The sequence below is a fragment of the Schistocerca gregaria genome, chromosome X (assembly GCF_023897955.1).
Source record: "Schistocerca gregaria isolate iqSchGreg1 chromosome X, iqSchGreg1.2, whole genome shotgun sequence".
NCBI classification, from domain to species: Eukaryota; Metazoa; Arthropoda; class Insecta; order Orthoptera; family Acrididae; genus Schistocerca; species Schistocerca gregaria.
In genome coordinates, this window is record NC_064931.1 from 800507165 (window position 1) to 800522398 (window position 15234).

The 15234-nt window shown below is 35.4% G+C and overlaps 1 protein-coding gene across 15 annotated transcripts in view; it reads right to left on the reverse strand.

Moving 5' to 3' along the window:
* LOC126298507 (forkhead box protein P1) overlaps positions 1–15234 on the reverse strand; it is a 692749-nt gene that overhangs the window by 35431 nt on the left and 642084 nt on the right. For 13 of the 15 annotated variants that reach the window (XM_049989851.1, XM_049989850.1, XM_049989843.1 and 10 more), the window contains one exon: positions 7561–7661. In XM_049989851.1, the coding sequence (XP_049845808.1) occupies positions 7561–7661 (101 nt within the window). Of the gene's footprint in view, positions 1–7560; positions 7662–15234 lie in introns of those variants that run through there. The other 2 variants (XM_049989856.1, XR_007552614.1) reach the window with 2 other exon arrangements.

Genomic DNA, 15234 nt, shown 5'->3' on the forward strand with positions numbered 1-15234 from the left:
CTAGCTCTTTACTCACATAGTGCTGAGTGCTTTTGACAAGGGATTTCAAAATTATTCTTTATTTCTGGACTTCTGGAAGGCTTTTCATGCTGTACCACACAAGTGGCTGGTACTGAAATTGCGTGATTGTGGAATATTGTCTCAGTTATGTGACTGGATTTGTGATTTCCTGTCAGAGAGGTCACAGTTCATAGTAACTGATGGAAAGTCATCAAATAAAACAGAAGTGATTTCTGGTGTTCCCCAAGGTAGTGTTATAGGCCCTTTGCTGTTCCTTATCTATATAAACAATTTGGGAGACAATTTGAGCAGCAGTCTTAGGGTGCCTGCTGATGACACTGTCATTTATCCACTAGTAAAGTCATCAGAAGATCAAAACAAATTGCAAAACAATTTAGAAAAGATATCTGTATGGTGTGTAAATTGGAAATTGCCCCTAAACAATGAAAAGTGTGAGGTCATCCACATGAGTGCTAAAAGGAATATGCTAAACTTTGGTTATACAATAAATCAGTCAAATCTAAAGGCTATAAATTCAACTAAATACCTAGAAAGTATAATTATGAACAACTGAAATTGGGAGGAACACACAGAAAATGTTGTGGGAAGGCTAACCAAAGACTGTTTTATTGGCAGGACGCTTGGAAAGTGTAACAGATCTACTAATGAGACTGCCTACACTACGTTTTGAGGTGTGGTGCCTTATATTGCTCCTGTTGAGAGCCTGTGTATCAGGAGAATCTCACATGCATGCACAGTGACAGATGGTATGAAGCAGTTTCAGTTGAGTATATAGTTCTAATTCTCATCCACCAGAGTCCAGTAGTGCACAGAGACATTCAAGAAACAGGTCAAGAGAATGTTTTTGTGAATTGTGCTGTTTATTTCTTGACGGTTATTTTTTATTTATTTATGTTTGTACAGTTTAGTACATGCTTTTAGTAGTGTGAATGATGGATGGATGTGGTCTAAAATAAATATGGAGATCATTGTTCTACTGATGAACACTGTACGAACTAGTGTGATTGCAAACAACAGAGAATTTTGTATCATAATATGTTAAGTAAGTTTATGGTAAAAAGAAAGCTGATTCAAGTGCAAATGAAAGTAGTTAATAATGCAGTGTAGAAATGAAATATCGGAATGTTAAATATTTAGTTCGGGAAAAAGTACAGTTCAAAAGTGAGTTATTTGTTGATTGGTTAGCCATGAAAAGTGTCAACTAACATGGGACAATAATAATAATAATAATGTTTTTCTATTGGACTTAAAGAAAATTGACCAATCAGAATGGAGTTTCATTGTGCATCTTTTCTCTTGGAGATATAGAATGCTTACTGCAGTCTAAAAGAGTCAGAGCCCAGCCTTTCAATGGTGTGGTCATGTGTAGTATGTATAGTTGTGCTACATGCTTCAAAGGTGTTTGAAAGTGAAGACATATTTATTCCTGTGTGTTTTTTAGAAAATACAGATTTTGTAAGTAATTTTGTGTATAAGAAAAGACAGTATTTCTGCATGGCATATGGAGCAGATCAGTGACTAAAAGCTTGAGTGCACTAGACACCGATAAACTTAATAGTATGGCAAGCACTTTAATTTAAGAACAATCTGTGCCTGGTAGCTGTTCAGATTTCAAGAAATACATTACCATAAACTTGTTAACATGAATGAAAGGGTTTGTGCATGACTGTGTTAAGATTAGCACAGGCTTGGCTGTGAATGTGTACATTATGAAGGTTCAGAATATACTGAAGTTTTGGCAGTATTTCCACCTTTCGTACAAAATTAAGACCTTTTCCTGATTCTTGGAATAGTTATGTTGTATGCAGCCTGGTGCGAGTTGCAGTATGGTAGGTTTCTGCTCAGCTTTCCTACTGGCAATCTGCTGCAATGAATTCACGGGTAGGTGCAGATAATGGATAAAAGTAACCACACTGCCACAGCTTTCCATCCTCTTTTAGAATACTGCTGCATGGAGTGGGATACTTACCAGAGAAGATTGACACAGTACTTTCAAAAAGTTCAAAGAAGGGCAGCACATTTTGTGTTATTGCAAAATAGGGGAGAGAGTGTAACTGAAATTATACAGTGTTTGGGATGGTCATAAAGAAACAAAGGCATTTTTGTTGCAAAGTTATCTTCTCATGAAATTCCAGTCAACAACTTTCTCCTCCAAAAGTGAAGATATTTTGTTGATGCCGACTTACATAGGTAGAAATGATCACCATGATAAAATAAGGGGAATCAGAGCTCATACTGAAAGATTGTTCTTTCCATGTGATATACGAGATAGGAATAACTGAGAATTGTCAAGCTGGTTCAATGAACCCTCTGCCAGGCACTTAAATGTGATTTGCAGAGTATCCATGAGGATGTAGAAATACAGCAAATTGTGAGTATGTTATGACATATAATATGAAACTGTGTCACTGATGCAGATCTCCAACCGATTCAAAATTCGAAAAAATAACTAAATAATTTCATAAAATTAGTACATCAAAAATGACTTTATTTTCATCTCCAAAACAAATATGTAAATGAACCACAAAGTTAGATTTTACACAATTCCAGAATGCTTATGAACAGTGTTATTACAAAAAACTTGTGCAAAAACAGTTATTTCACATTATTGGACTATACTATGCTTGCACGAATGACATTAAAGATTAACAAACAAAGTTGTGGTGAGGGGTGGTTCACACATATTAATATACCTAAGTAGGTTTTTTTCATTAAGTGTATGTTCTTTTTTTCATGACAGTTATCATAAAATTGTATAGTTTTAAAATAATAGACTTCTGTCAGGAAGGTCATAGAATTACATTACATTACAGATTAGATTGGATTCAGTTTTCGTACAATAGACCCAAAAATGAGATGATTCTTGTGGGTGTGAAATGGTGTATGTTACTTCCATTTAGTATTTTTTTTTAAGATTTCTATTTTTCTTTAATATAGAGAAATTTTTTTTCAGTAAGACCAACATGCATTGTGTCATATTTGTTTTGCGAATGGGAAATGCATGGATATATGTCAGTGAGACAGGTTGACAATGGATCACATCTTATGTGGTAAATAAATAAATAAATGTATTAAAGAAAACTACTCAATTTATGATTTTATATTTCACTATGTACTTTGCAAAAAGAATTATCTTTTCTTTAAACTTTGTACTTTTTCCTTGTATAAACACTAATGACCTTACCTTATACTAAAAAGCTGTGAAAACAGTGTGCTTTCTTAGCTTGTAGAACATGGGATTCAGAAGATATGGCAAAAGTCATTTGAATATGCTATTTCTGTAAAACTAATGACCTTCTGGAATTGTCAAAAGGCACAGGATGCACTGAAAGAATAAGTGAAAAGTAAGTGTGTGAAATCTCGTGATTAGTTTTTTTTTTTTTTTTTTTTTTTTTTTTTTTTTTTTTTTTGTCATCATATTCTCTCAAGTAATTTGAGAGGAACGTTAGAATGGATAATGAGAGTATTTTATAATTCTTCTTCTGCATGACTCCACCTCTTTTTCTGCCTTACTTCATGAAAGCAGAATTTTGAAAATGAATATCAGAAGTCTAAGAAAAACTCTGTTTGTGTAAAACCTTAAAAGGTTTTTTTATGAGCTAACTTTAAGTTATTGCATTTGGTCTTGAAATAAGATGATTATGTGGTCAAAATAAATATAAGAGTAGTGAGATATTTTGTCCCCTGAACAAAGTGACTACAGAGTTAATTGGAGTAGTCAATATCTTTGTGTTTCTGGATGATGGACTAGGATACAAAACACTATACTGTATTCTTGATTGTGTTCAATTGTGCTTATCAGTTTCACAAAGCTGTGTAAGACACTATGAAGTATTGCAGTGTGTTTATGACTTTTACTCATTTCACTCGTACTTGTCATAACCATTCTCTGTAAATAACTCCTAGTAACATAAAATTTCGCTGTCCATGTAATACATGTACCACTCAAATATATCACACTTATCATGAAGTATATGTAAATGTAGTAGACAGAATTTCTTTTGCTACTGAACAGGACATTGTCAAAAAATTCACAATGGTCACAATGGTCATGCAGTTCCTGTAATGTACGTCCATGTTGTTGTTTCTGGTTAAACATTTAGAAAACCACTAACAATGCTGTACAACCAATAAGTATATACAAACTAGATGTAGAAACTTTGTAATGAAAGAATCAAAAAGTAAATGCAATTTCACAATATGTGAGGTCTCTTAAATAAAATGAGCTACTGGCATCAGCACAAGAGACTGAAGTTGCAAATAGGATACCTGCAGACGTTATCTGCTAGTCCGCACACCAATTGGTTGTTGCAGAAATTGAGTAGCTGAGCTCAGAACAGTAGATACTTCATCCCTTCTGCTGCACGAATAAGAGAAAGGAAAGAGGAATGGTTGCTTTTACTGCAAAAAGATTCAAATTCCAGGCTTTAAGTCATAAGAGATACTGGACAGAGCAACTGCACTGTGCACTATGCAGATTGAACACAAAATGCAGAACTGATCATTAAAATACATAATACACCATCAAGAAATGGTACGAGAATCCTTTTGTTGTCACTTTTTGTATACTGTTCATTTGTGTTGTATCAATTACCCTACACCATTTTACTCTTTGTCAGTCTTCCGTTAAAGGAAATGAGACTTCCATTTGAGTACAAAGTTAAAATATTTGCAGTCTCATTTCAGCATACAGTCACCAGATTTTATTTATTTGCAATACGAATGATATAGTATTCTAAATATTTGCAGGAAAAATTATCATGGGTGACCAGAAACTATGTAAGCTAAGATATACTGTTATGTAGGAAGTTAGTTCTGTTCTGTGCTTTTATACAGTATAGAGCAATCTTAAGGTATCCTTACGTTACAAGTACATTCTGGAAAACCAGATAATAGAAGTGAAGCCCTTATGATGAGTATTGATAAATGGTCGAAAAGTGGGGACAGGTGAACAAAAGTATGCCAATTGTAGGTGCTCAAATTGGGTACAAAGTTAAACATAGTACCACAGAAGACTGGCTACGCTTTGCCAGTGATATGATAATACACGAGAACAAAGAAAATGGCACTGAAAAATCTTGTTTTGGTTGCAGCAAAAGGTGGCATCACGATAGTGTCCAATAACACCGCAGCAGACAACCCACCCTTTGCCAATGATACAATGGTACATGAGAACAAAGAAGATGGCACTAGAAAATTTTGTTGTAGTTGCAGCAAAAGGTGGTCTTAAGATAGTGTACAATAAGACTGAGGTCTGGACTGCAGAAATCAAGATGTTGAATTTCAAGTGGTGGAGAATGTGAAGAGCTTCCTTTACCTGGGGGAAAACATAACACATAAGTTACAGACTGACTAGAGCACAACAGACACATCCTAAACTCTGCAGATACTACAATATGCTACAAAGAAAGAAAAACCTGTCCAGGAATACCAAACTGAGACATTATATGTCAACAATTAAACATACCACATTGTATGCAATGAAGAGTATCGCATTGGGCAAGAGAGCTTCTATTCATCTGGAGGAGGAGGAGGAGGAGGAGGAACAAAAGATCTTCAGAAACATATAGGCAGAAAATGTGAAGTCTGGTGCATAGACCAAGGCAGGAGCTGTATGAGACTGTTCAACCAATTTCAAGAATGATGTGGAAGAGAAGACTGAGTTTTGGTGGGCACATCATGAGGATGGCTGAGAAGATATGGAACACAACTTCCTTAATAGTGAACATATGGATGAAATAGGTCAGGGGAACTGGGAAACAACTGGAATAATCAGGATAGATTGATCTATTGGAATGCTGTGGAAGATCATATGTGGATTGACACCAGAATCAAAATGGAGATCATGTAAGCAGAGAGAACCAGGAGTGGCAAGAGAATGGAGAGGTATTTGGATGGAAGAAGACATTCTGAATAAGTTATGTGTGATCTTAAAGGGTCAAAATGAACCAAATAAATAAATATACATCTTCTCAGAGTAAAATATCCAACGAACTTTCTCAGTTTTTGTTTTACTTTTTATTTTTACACATGCATACACACATAACTATGGTCAATGCTTCTTTCACATCACCTATTATGTAGATCATTTCTCTTTCTAGTCTTAGATTGATATTTATGAATGTTACTGCTGCTTTCAAACTGTGATTGATTGTTAACAGCAAACTTCATAAGGCAATGTATACACAGTGAGGCTGTTGTCAGTATGCCCTACTGTTTAAAGAGTAGTCTACAAGAGGCAATACACACTTGTGCTCAACAATCACAATTTTCCTCAATGATGAATTGCCCCTGAATAGGGAGCCATGAGACATTATTGAATGAAAATAGAAGAAGTAAGTCAACTTTTTGACATTTTCATCTGGAAAATCTGATCTTATCCTTAGTGCAAAAGTTGCAGAATCTTAAGATGGTTTGCAACATGTGGCCTCCTGTTAACATTCTTATCAACACAAACACCCAAACATTTAGAATATTGTGTTTTATTGATTGATTCACCCTCATGCATTATTTCTAATGATTGTATGACTTTTATTTTGCTCTTAGATCCAATTGTATTTGATGGCTTAGATATCTAAGTGAGTATAGATTGAATGTCCAGCCTAGATAAGTCAATTTTAAGAATAAAACACTTGATAAATTTATGCTTAGCTAATGAAGGAAAAACACTGTATAATGCATTAACAAATAACAATTCAATAAGAATATTAGGAAAACACCTGCAGGGAAAATATGAAATAACTACTCTCTGTCTGTCTGTCTGTCTGTCTGTCTCTCTCTCTCTCTCTCTCTCTCTCTCCCTCTCTCTCTCTCTCTCTCTCTCTCTCTCTCTCTCTCTCTCTCTCTCCTCTATCTGTCCAAACAGTCCTTGGAAAGCAATATGTTAAACTTCAACCTATCCTCCCTGTTTTTGTAGTCTTTTCAAAGAGAAATGTAGAACATTATTTAATTCAGACTGTCACTTGCAAATACTAAAACTAAATTATTAACCATGTTACAAAATCTTATACTATCAGACCACACATACCAAGAACTTTGCACAGAGAATAAAACACACTACAAAATGTTAACAGGTTTTGAGTTGGGTTTCATAAACTGTAGTTTTGAGGGAAACCTCATTGATGAGAATGAATATACTACAAGTATCTTCTGTTTCCCTGGCAAAATCATTGCTTGTAAAGTCATAGTATTTTATTAAAGAGTCTGAAGTGTATTAAGGGAATCATTCCACTCCTCATTCATTACATTCTTTCCTCCCCTTGTGTGCCTAGTGTCTTACCTTCACAGAAGAAAACAGAAAATCCCATACATAGACTATACCATGGAAACAAACCCAATCTCAACATTGAAGAGCACCACATTCGAAATGTCTCAAAGAATGATACTGGCCTAGCATCTGTTCTTGCTTTTTTGTATTCTACCAGGCAGGTGGATAAGAGTGTACACCTGCTAGCTCATGGTGAATGCAGAGTGAAATTGTGTGTAGATGGCTTCAAAATACATTTTAACTAATGTAGTTATATATAAAAAAACAAATACCTGTGTTCTGTTGCTGGTGATGGGACCTTTTCTGGACTAGTTGCTGTTGACGTACTCATTGAGTTGTTGACGAATCCCATATTGCTTTCTCCCAGGGCAGCCTGAAATCAATGAATTATACAAAACTATTAAACTGACAAAAAACTAAAACATTCCACCTATTTTTCACAATGTATGAACGCATATTTTGTATAATTATCTTATATGTTCTGAATGAGTCATTAACATCATTTTCACTGTGAGCACACAATTTGTGTCATAACTGGTGATCTGACAAGTGTGTTTATAGTATAAGGTACTAAGCAAAGGAGTTGTCAGCATACCTGTTAAAATAAATCATGATGAATGTGATTAAAATCTCTAAAAGAATAATAATTAGTGAAAAACAATCTTCAAGAATACTACACTCATTCACAATTTCGAAATCTCTCCCACACACACCTGAATGTTCACATTAGCAGAAAACGAATAAAAGATTATAGTCATATGTTCAAAAACATTCAAAAGACTCAGGGATATGTGACTGGCTGATAAGCTAGTTTCTCCTATCTATATATCTTATAAAAATATATGTAGGTACGTACATACATTTTCACACATCTCAGTGTCTATGACATCATATCTCTTGTACTATATGCTGTACAATGAAATGCTTTTGCGGGTACATTCAGTGTTGTAAATGGCAACTGTCAGCATGATGTTCAACATTCCTCCTAAACTAGTGGATTAATTGCAATCAAATTTAGTACACATGTTACTTGCTATACGGAAAGAAGCACTGTGGTGGTTAAGAATCTTCTCCCTCTCAAAGTAGTTGTTATGGGAGAGAAGTAAATACCCAGACTATATTAATCAAGTATTTGAGAATGAGAGCACCCTGTGACTTGCAAAAAATCTTCACACATAGTTTCAAACCATTAAAAAACTTTTTTCAGTGAACTATCCCCTCCCACCCCACCCAACCCCCTTTCAAAATGATGAAAGGAAAAAAAAAAAAAAATCTCTCTTACTATGTTTTCGTTGTTCATGCAGTAAAACTGACATTTTCATATATTACTTCTCTACTACTACTAAAGCTATTGGTAACAAATTTTACAGACAGTGCCCACATGTATGACTGAATGTATCTGCAAAATTATATCATAATATGACACATAGTTCAGGAGACATCATATATATATATATATATATATATATATATATATAAAACAGAAAGAAACTTCCACATGGGAAAAATATATTAAAAACAAAGATTCCAAGACTTACCAAGCGGGAAAGCGCCGGCAGACAGGCACATGAACAAAACACACAAACACACACACAGAATTACGAGCTTTCGCAACTGGCAGTTGCTTCGTCAGGAAAGAGGGAAGGAGAGGGAAAAATGAAAGGATGTGGGTTTTAAGGGAGAGGGTAAGGAGTCATTCCAATCCCGGGAGCGGAAAGACTTCCCTTAGGGGAAAAAAAAGGACAGGTGTACACTCGCACACACACACACACACACACATATCCATCCGCACATACACAGACACAAGCAGACATTTGTAAAGGCAAAGATGGATGGATATGTGTGTGTGTGTGTGTGTGTGTGTGTGTGTGTGTGTGCGCGAGTGTACACCTGTCCTTTTTTCCCCCTAAGGTAAGTCTTTCCGCTCCCAGGATTGGAATGACTCCTTACCCTCTCCCTTAAAACCCACATCCTTTCATTTTTCCCTCTCCTTCCCTCTTTCCTGACGAAGCAACTGCCAGTTGCGAAAGCTCGTAATTCTGTGTGTGTGTTTGTGTGTTTTGTTCATGTGCCTGTCTGCCGGCGCTTTCCCGCTTGGTAAGTCTTGGAATCTTTGTTTATATATATATATATATATATATATATATATATATATATATATATATATATATATATATATATATATATATATATATATAATTCTTTAAAGAAGCAGAGGCTTACTGCTTACTTACTATCCGGAAACAAGCACTATGGCACTAAGAACCAGCTATAGCTACTGCCCATAGTGGTGGAAACAAAAAGAGGTGATGTTGAACATAACTGAGAAACAACTGGAGGAATTCAAACAAATTTGGTAGCTACATGACTTATTATTTGTCTAAAAATAGTGTAAAAGTAAGATTTCCCACTACCATAAGGCATGGGGGTGTGGATGAGAAGAGGTGATGTAAAAATGTGAGTAACAACATATTTGTATTTATTACCTCTATTTAATTGACCTGGAATACTTTAAAAGTATGATATGCAATTTCTCACTTGTTTGTGCTGTTCAGTGTATCAACCACGTGGCGAGAATGAGCAATGCAGTGATTCAGTAATCTCACTGACGGGTTTTGGAACTTAACATCAAGCCATATGGCTGAATACCACAGGCGAGTTTAACACTCTCTCTGGAGTTGTATGGTGTAAAACAGCAGAGTATTAGACATACATGCATGCATGCAGAATACATCAGACACACATATTTTCAATATCTTCTCCTATTCCCCTGGAGTGATTTCAACCAAACTTGGTACACATTTTACTTAAAAATCTGTAAGGAAATACAGTGGGGGTAAAAACCACCAATCTTCCAATGGGGCAACAGTAGGGCTGATTATGGGGTGATGGACTCAGAAGGGGGGTGGAGGAGGACAGAGAGAGGACAGATGAGTAGATGGATAGATAGAGAGGAGGGAGAAGATGGGCAGGTAAAGGGGGAAGAGCAGATGGATAGAGGGAGAAGGGAGGAGATTGAGGGGGAGGAACCTGAATCCATACTGCAGTTTGATGAATAATTTCATAGATGCAGTTAATGAATGCTTTTATTGTATTGTGTGCAGATCAATTGTGACTGTTTTTCATATCTGTAATGCATGTGGTATATTTTTCAGTTTCATACTGCACTCATCTCTGATCTTCCCTTTTATCAACACATTTCTATTGTCTGCAAACCTGATGTAATTGTGGCACAGGAAGGTTGGTTAAAGGTCTCTTACAAAAAGGAAGATATTTGGAGGAATTTATCAATTGGGCATAAATATTGTTGGGACTCAAGGACACTCAGTGAGTGACATGGACACAGATTTTTGCAGGCTCAATGCATCTCAGTACAAATCCACTACAATACTACCAGAAAATCTCATGAGTCAACAGTAGTAAATAAGATAGTATCAAAAATCTGTCAACAATATACATTTATTTCTAACAACTGTTACCCAAAAATTAATTTTCATAATATAAAAGAGCTCAAGAACAATGTTATTGAAACAAAAATCTTAATTAATAGTAATTGTGAATTGCTAGATGTACTGAGTGCTACACAAGGTCTTCTGAAATATAATGTGTTGTGTTACTGCAGTACAGACTGGAATTTTGTGTTTTGAAAACAAATTTCCAGTATGGAAGGTGTTCCATATTTAAAAAAAGACAATATCACTGCCTTAGTATTGGACATACACAGATCTAACAGCACTGAAAAAGAAATGTTTGGCATTGAACTGGTGGTGTCGGTGTTTCAGGTCCTGGCATAGAATTCATCGATTCCAGTGTTTTTGTAATATCCCTTTACAGATGAACCTCAGGCAATATGGTCATTTTCTACAGGAATTTAGCATTAGTGACAGAGAAACTAATAAAAAGTAAATCTTGTAGTATCCAAATCTGTGCCAACTTTAATATAAACTTCCTCTTAGATGATAATGACTACTTAAATTTAAAAAAAATTAATTGATACACTCTTGAACTCATGTTTAAATCTCCAATCACTTTTAGAAATCATAGTATAAGTTGTCTCAATCAAGTAGCTAATAACATTGAATTGGATAAAAATTACCAAAAATGGATTATTTTCACTGTTATAATAACATTGAATGCACTCTGTGGTCTGTAAACCGAGGATTTTCTGACCTCAAAGTACTAATTATACAGAGAAATTTGCCTTTGAGCAAGCTTCAAAACAAGAAATTCTAACACCAAGCAGAAACTTTTGTGAAAGCCATGCGCACACTTTTTGAGCCATACACAAAAAGAGCAAATTGGCAGACTGTGTACCAGCTCCAAATGGTTGACAGTAATTTTGAAGCTCTCTTGAATATTTTCTGCTATAACTTTAACTGCCAGTTCCCTTTGAAAGCAATAAATATAAGTGTCAGCAGGAAATCCCCCAAATGGATCACCCCAAGTATCATTATATCAGCTAAAAGAAAGAGTGGGATTTTCTCCCTGGGCAAAACAAAATTTGGCAGTAGTGAAGAATATAAGAAGTACTCCATGTGCTATAAAAAGATCTTTAGGAACATAGCTGGTCCACCCAAAAAGCTACAAAATGATAATCTACTCACATCATCTTACAACACAAGGAAATGCATGTGGAAAATTATTGATACAAACTCTGGTTGAAACAAACAGTTGTCACATAACATTAACGTAAAAGTAAATGAGAGATTATTTTCCAGGAAAATAAAGTGATGAATTCAACTCTAACTTCACAGAAACAGTTGAAAATCTCACAGATCTCAAGAATAATCATCCCCCAAGAGCTCAACCCAAATATTTGCACTGACTCATTGTTCTTCAAATTGACATCTGAAGAAGAAATAGAAAAAATAATACAAACAAAAGTAAAGGAAAAGTAATTCACTGGACGAGATACAATCCCATGCTTCCTCCTCCATAAGTTTTATTAATAAAAAAATGTCCTACATTATAAACTTCCCATTCCTGAATGGCACATTTACACATAAACTCAAAACTGCTGAAGTCGTAAAAGTACACAAAAAGGAAGTAAAGAGGGTACTAGCAACTACAGCCCAGTTTCAGTACTCTTAATATTCAGTGAAATATTTGAATACATCAGTGCCATAGGACTAAATACACTCATAAGGAACAGTTAAAGTTTGACCCCTAAACATTCTGGCTTCCAGTGATAGAAAACTACAGCTGATACAATGCAGGAATTACTAGATTTTATTCTTAGTCTTGTTGAAAAGAATCTGTCAGAAATATGTATATTTCTTGATCTCACAAAGGACAAGGCTTGACTGATCACACCATCTTTAGAACAGATTTATTCATATGGAATGAGGTAAAACTGCCACACTGGTTTAAAAGTTGTCTCATAGACTGAGGAAAAAAATATTCAAGTCAATAAGATCAAGACTTGAGGAATTGTCAGTACTGCACTTTTAAGTATACAAACCAAAAAGGACATAGGGCTCTACACAGATCAGTCTTAGGCCTCTTATTGTCGTTATATTACATAAAAGAGCTTCCCTTAAACTTATCCACCAACAGACCTTTTCTCTTTGCTGATGACATCACAAGTCTCATACCGAACACAAAGGAACCAGTCTAGACTGTGGCGAATAGAAGTACAGCCCAACTAAACTCATGGCTTAAATCAAACTGACTGCTTCATAATGAAAATAAAACAGGGGGACTAATCTATTAGATGGCTCAGAATAAAATTCCACTGGTCCTTTTATATCACTGGATGATAACCATAATGAATTTATTGATGAAACCAAATTCATAGGAGCTTCCATCATTACACGATCAAATGCAAAGGCCACATTGAAATAACCAGTACCAAAATGAGTAAATTGTTTTTTATGATCAGATCAATAAAAAGTTTCGCAAATGTCAGTACTCTGATATCAATGTACTATGGTCTTTTTCATTTGATACTCATTTATAAAATTATTTCTTGGGGTAAAAGTGCAGAGTTAGTGATGTTGCTTGAGCTCACGAATGAAAGCAGTCCAGAACAATACTGCTCAAATAGCAAAAAGAAATTTTTAAGTGATTGTTTAAGAAACCAAGTACATTAACCCTCCCAGACTGATACACACTAGACCAAATACCAGGTTCTTATAATTAAAGTGCAGTTACCGCGAGTGGTCAAGTGTGAGCTGTAATTATCATATGGCAATAAAACTTGGTAGATGTTCTAATGTGTTAATGTGGAATTGATTTAAGCTGGGAAAAAAATTATTTCCAGTTTTGGTTACTAGATGAAAATCTGGCACTGTGACTGCAAGGAAGATGTATAGAAATGTTTCCATATGTAGTGGATTAGGAATTGGACATGGTCAAAATAGGTCAAACAAGTGAGAAAGGCATTTTGATATTATTATTAACCACTGCTTACATAAGTTGTTTAGTATGAGCACCGGAGACATTGATGAGATGCTGCATCCACAAAATGACATCATCAACAGTTACTCGCAGCAGTTCCGGTGGAATCTGAGCAATGTGTTCCTGTGTACTGGTCTTGAGATCAGGTAGAGACTGAACATGTCCATGGTAAACATGTTCTTTTAGATATTCCCAGAGCCAAAAGTCATGTGGATTGAGATCAGGTGTTTTTGCAGGCCATGTGTCTGGAAAACCTCTGGAGATAAAACATTCATGGAAGATTTAATTAAGCAGCCTTTTCACTGGGCAAATGAGATAAGATGTTGCTCATCTTGCATGAAAACAGAGCTGCACTGTTTGTATCTTGTATGAGTACCAGTGTAAAACAGACTGCAAAACTTTCCATACTGTTGACCATGGGATGGACAATTCTTGTGACACTGCATGAGCACTAACACTACCCAGGGCTTGTTCTGTATGGTCAGCTACAGCAGCAGCAACCTTGTCAATAATGCCTACTGGGATAGGCTGCCTTCAACCAAGCTAACCTGTGAGTTTTAATTTCATTAATATTTTATTTAGATCATTTAACAGCATTGGGCCTTCCCTTAGACCTTTCAGTCAGTGATATTTCTCAATGTACCACTGTAATTGCCGCCATTCATATAAAACAGTTTCAATAACAGTGCATGGTCTCTCTTCTCAATAATGATACTGTTCAACTTGCATTATGGCTTGTCAAATGACATTGTGGGTGTCATACAGACAGTATATAGTACCATATTTGCACCTGATGGCCACAATTGGACCTAATTTCTTTCCAGTGTAATTTGGTTCTGCATTAATGCACTAGCATATCTATCAAGTTTCGCTGCCATATGACAATTACAGCCCACACTTGACCTCCATTGAGTAGCTGCCATTTGATTATAACCACCCACTATATTTTATGAAGAAAACATCAATAAACTGGCAGGAACTCAGACTGGCACCATCATGATACGAGATCAAAAGCTCATTAAGATTGGTTCTCCACTGTGTGTGTGTGTGTGTGTGTGTGTGTGTGTGTGTGTGTGTGTGTGTGTGTGTGTGTGTGTGTGTGTCTATATATATATATATATATATATATATATATATAAATGCGAATAAAACTGTATAGTCATCCCACAAAACTGACAACATCAGACAGCTAAAGGATTTTAGAATAAATCCAAGAGCACTCCTAATAAAGCATTGCTTTTCCAACATGCATACAGGAATTCTTAGAATCTGATCTGCAGTAGCATGTCTGAACAACATGAGGCATATGTCTACATTAGTTTATCCACTACTGTTATATATGTGACTGTGTAAATGGACAAATGAGTATAAAATTTATGGTTGTAAATCTTAGACCCTTTAACCTACCCGAGTAATTTAATAATGGTGCTGTCTGCACACTTCAATTATTCCTCATTTATTTGTGTGTATGGCTTCTTTTTAAATATTTATTAATTATTCATCTTCTGAATTCTTTAGTATGCCTTCTTCTCTCAGATTACTACTCA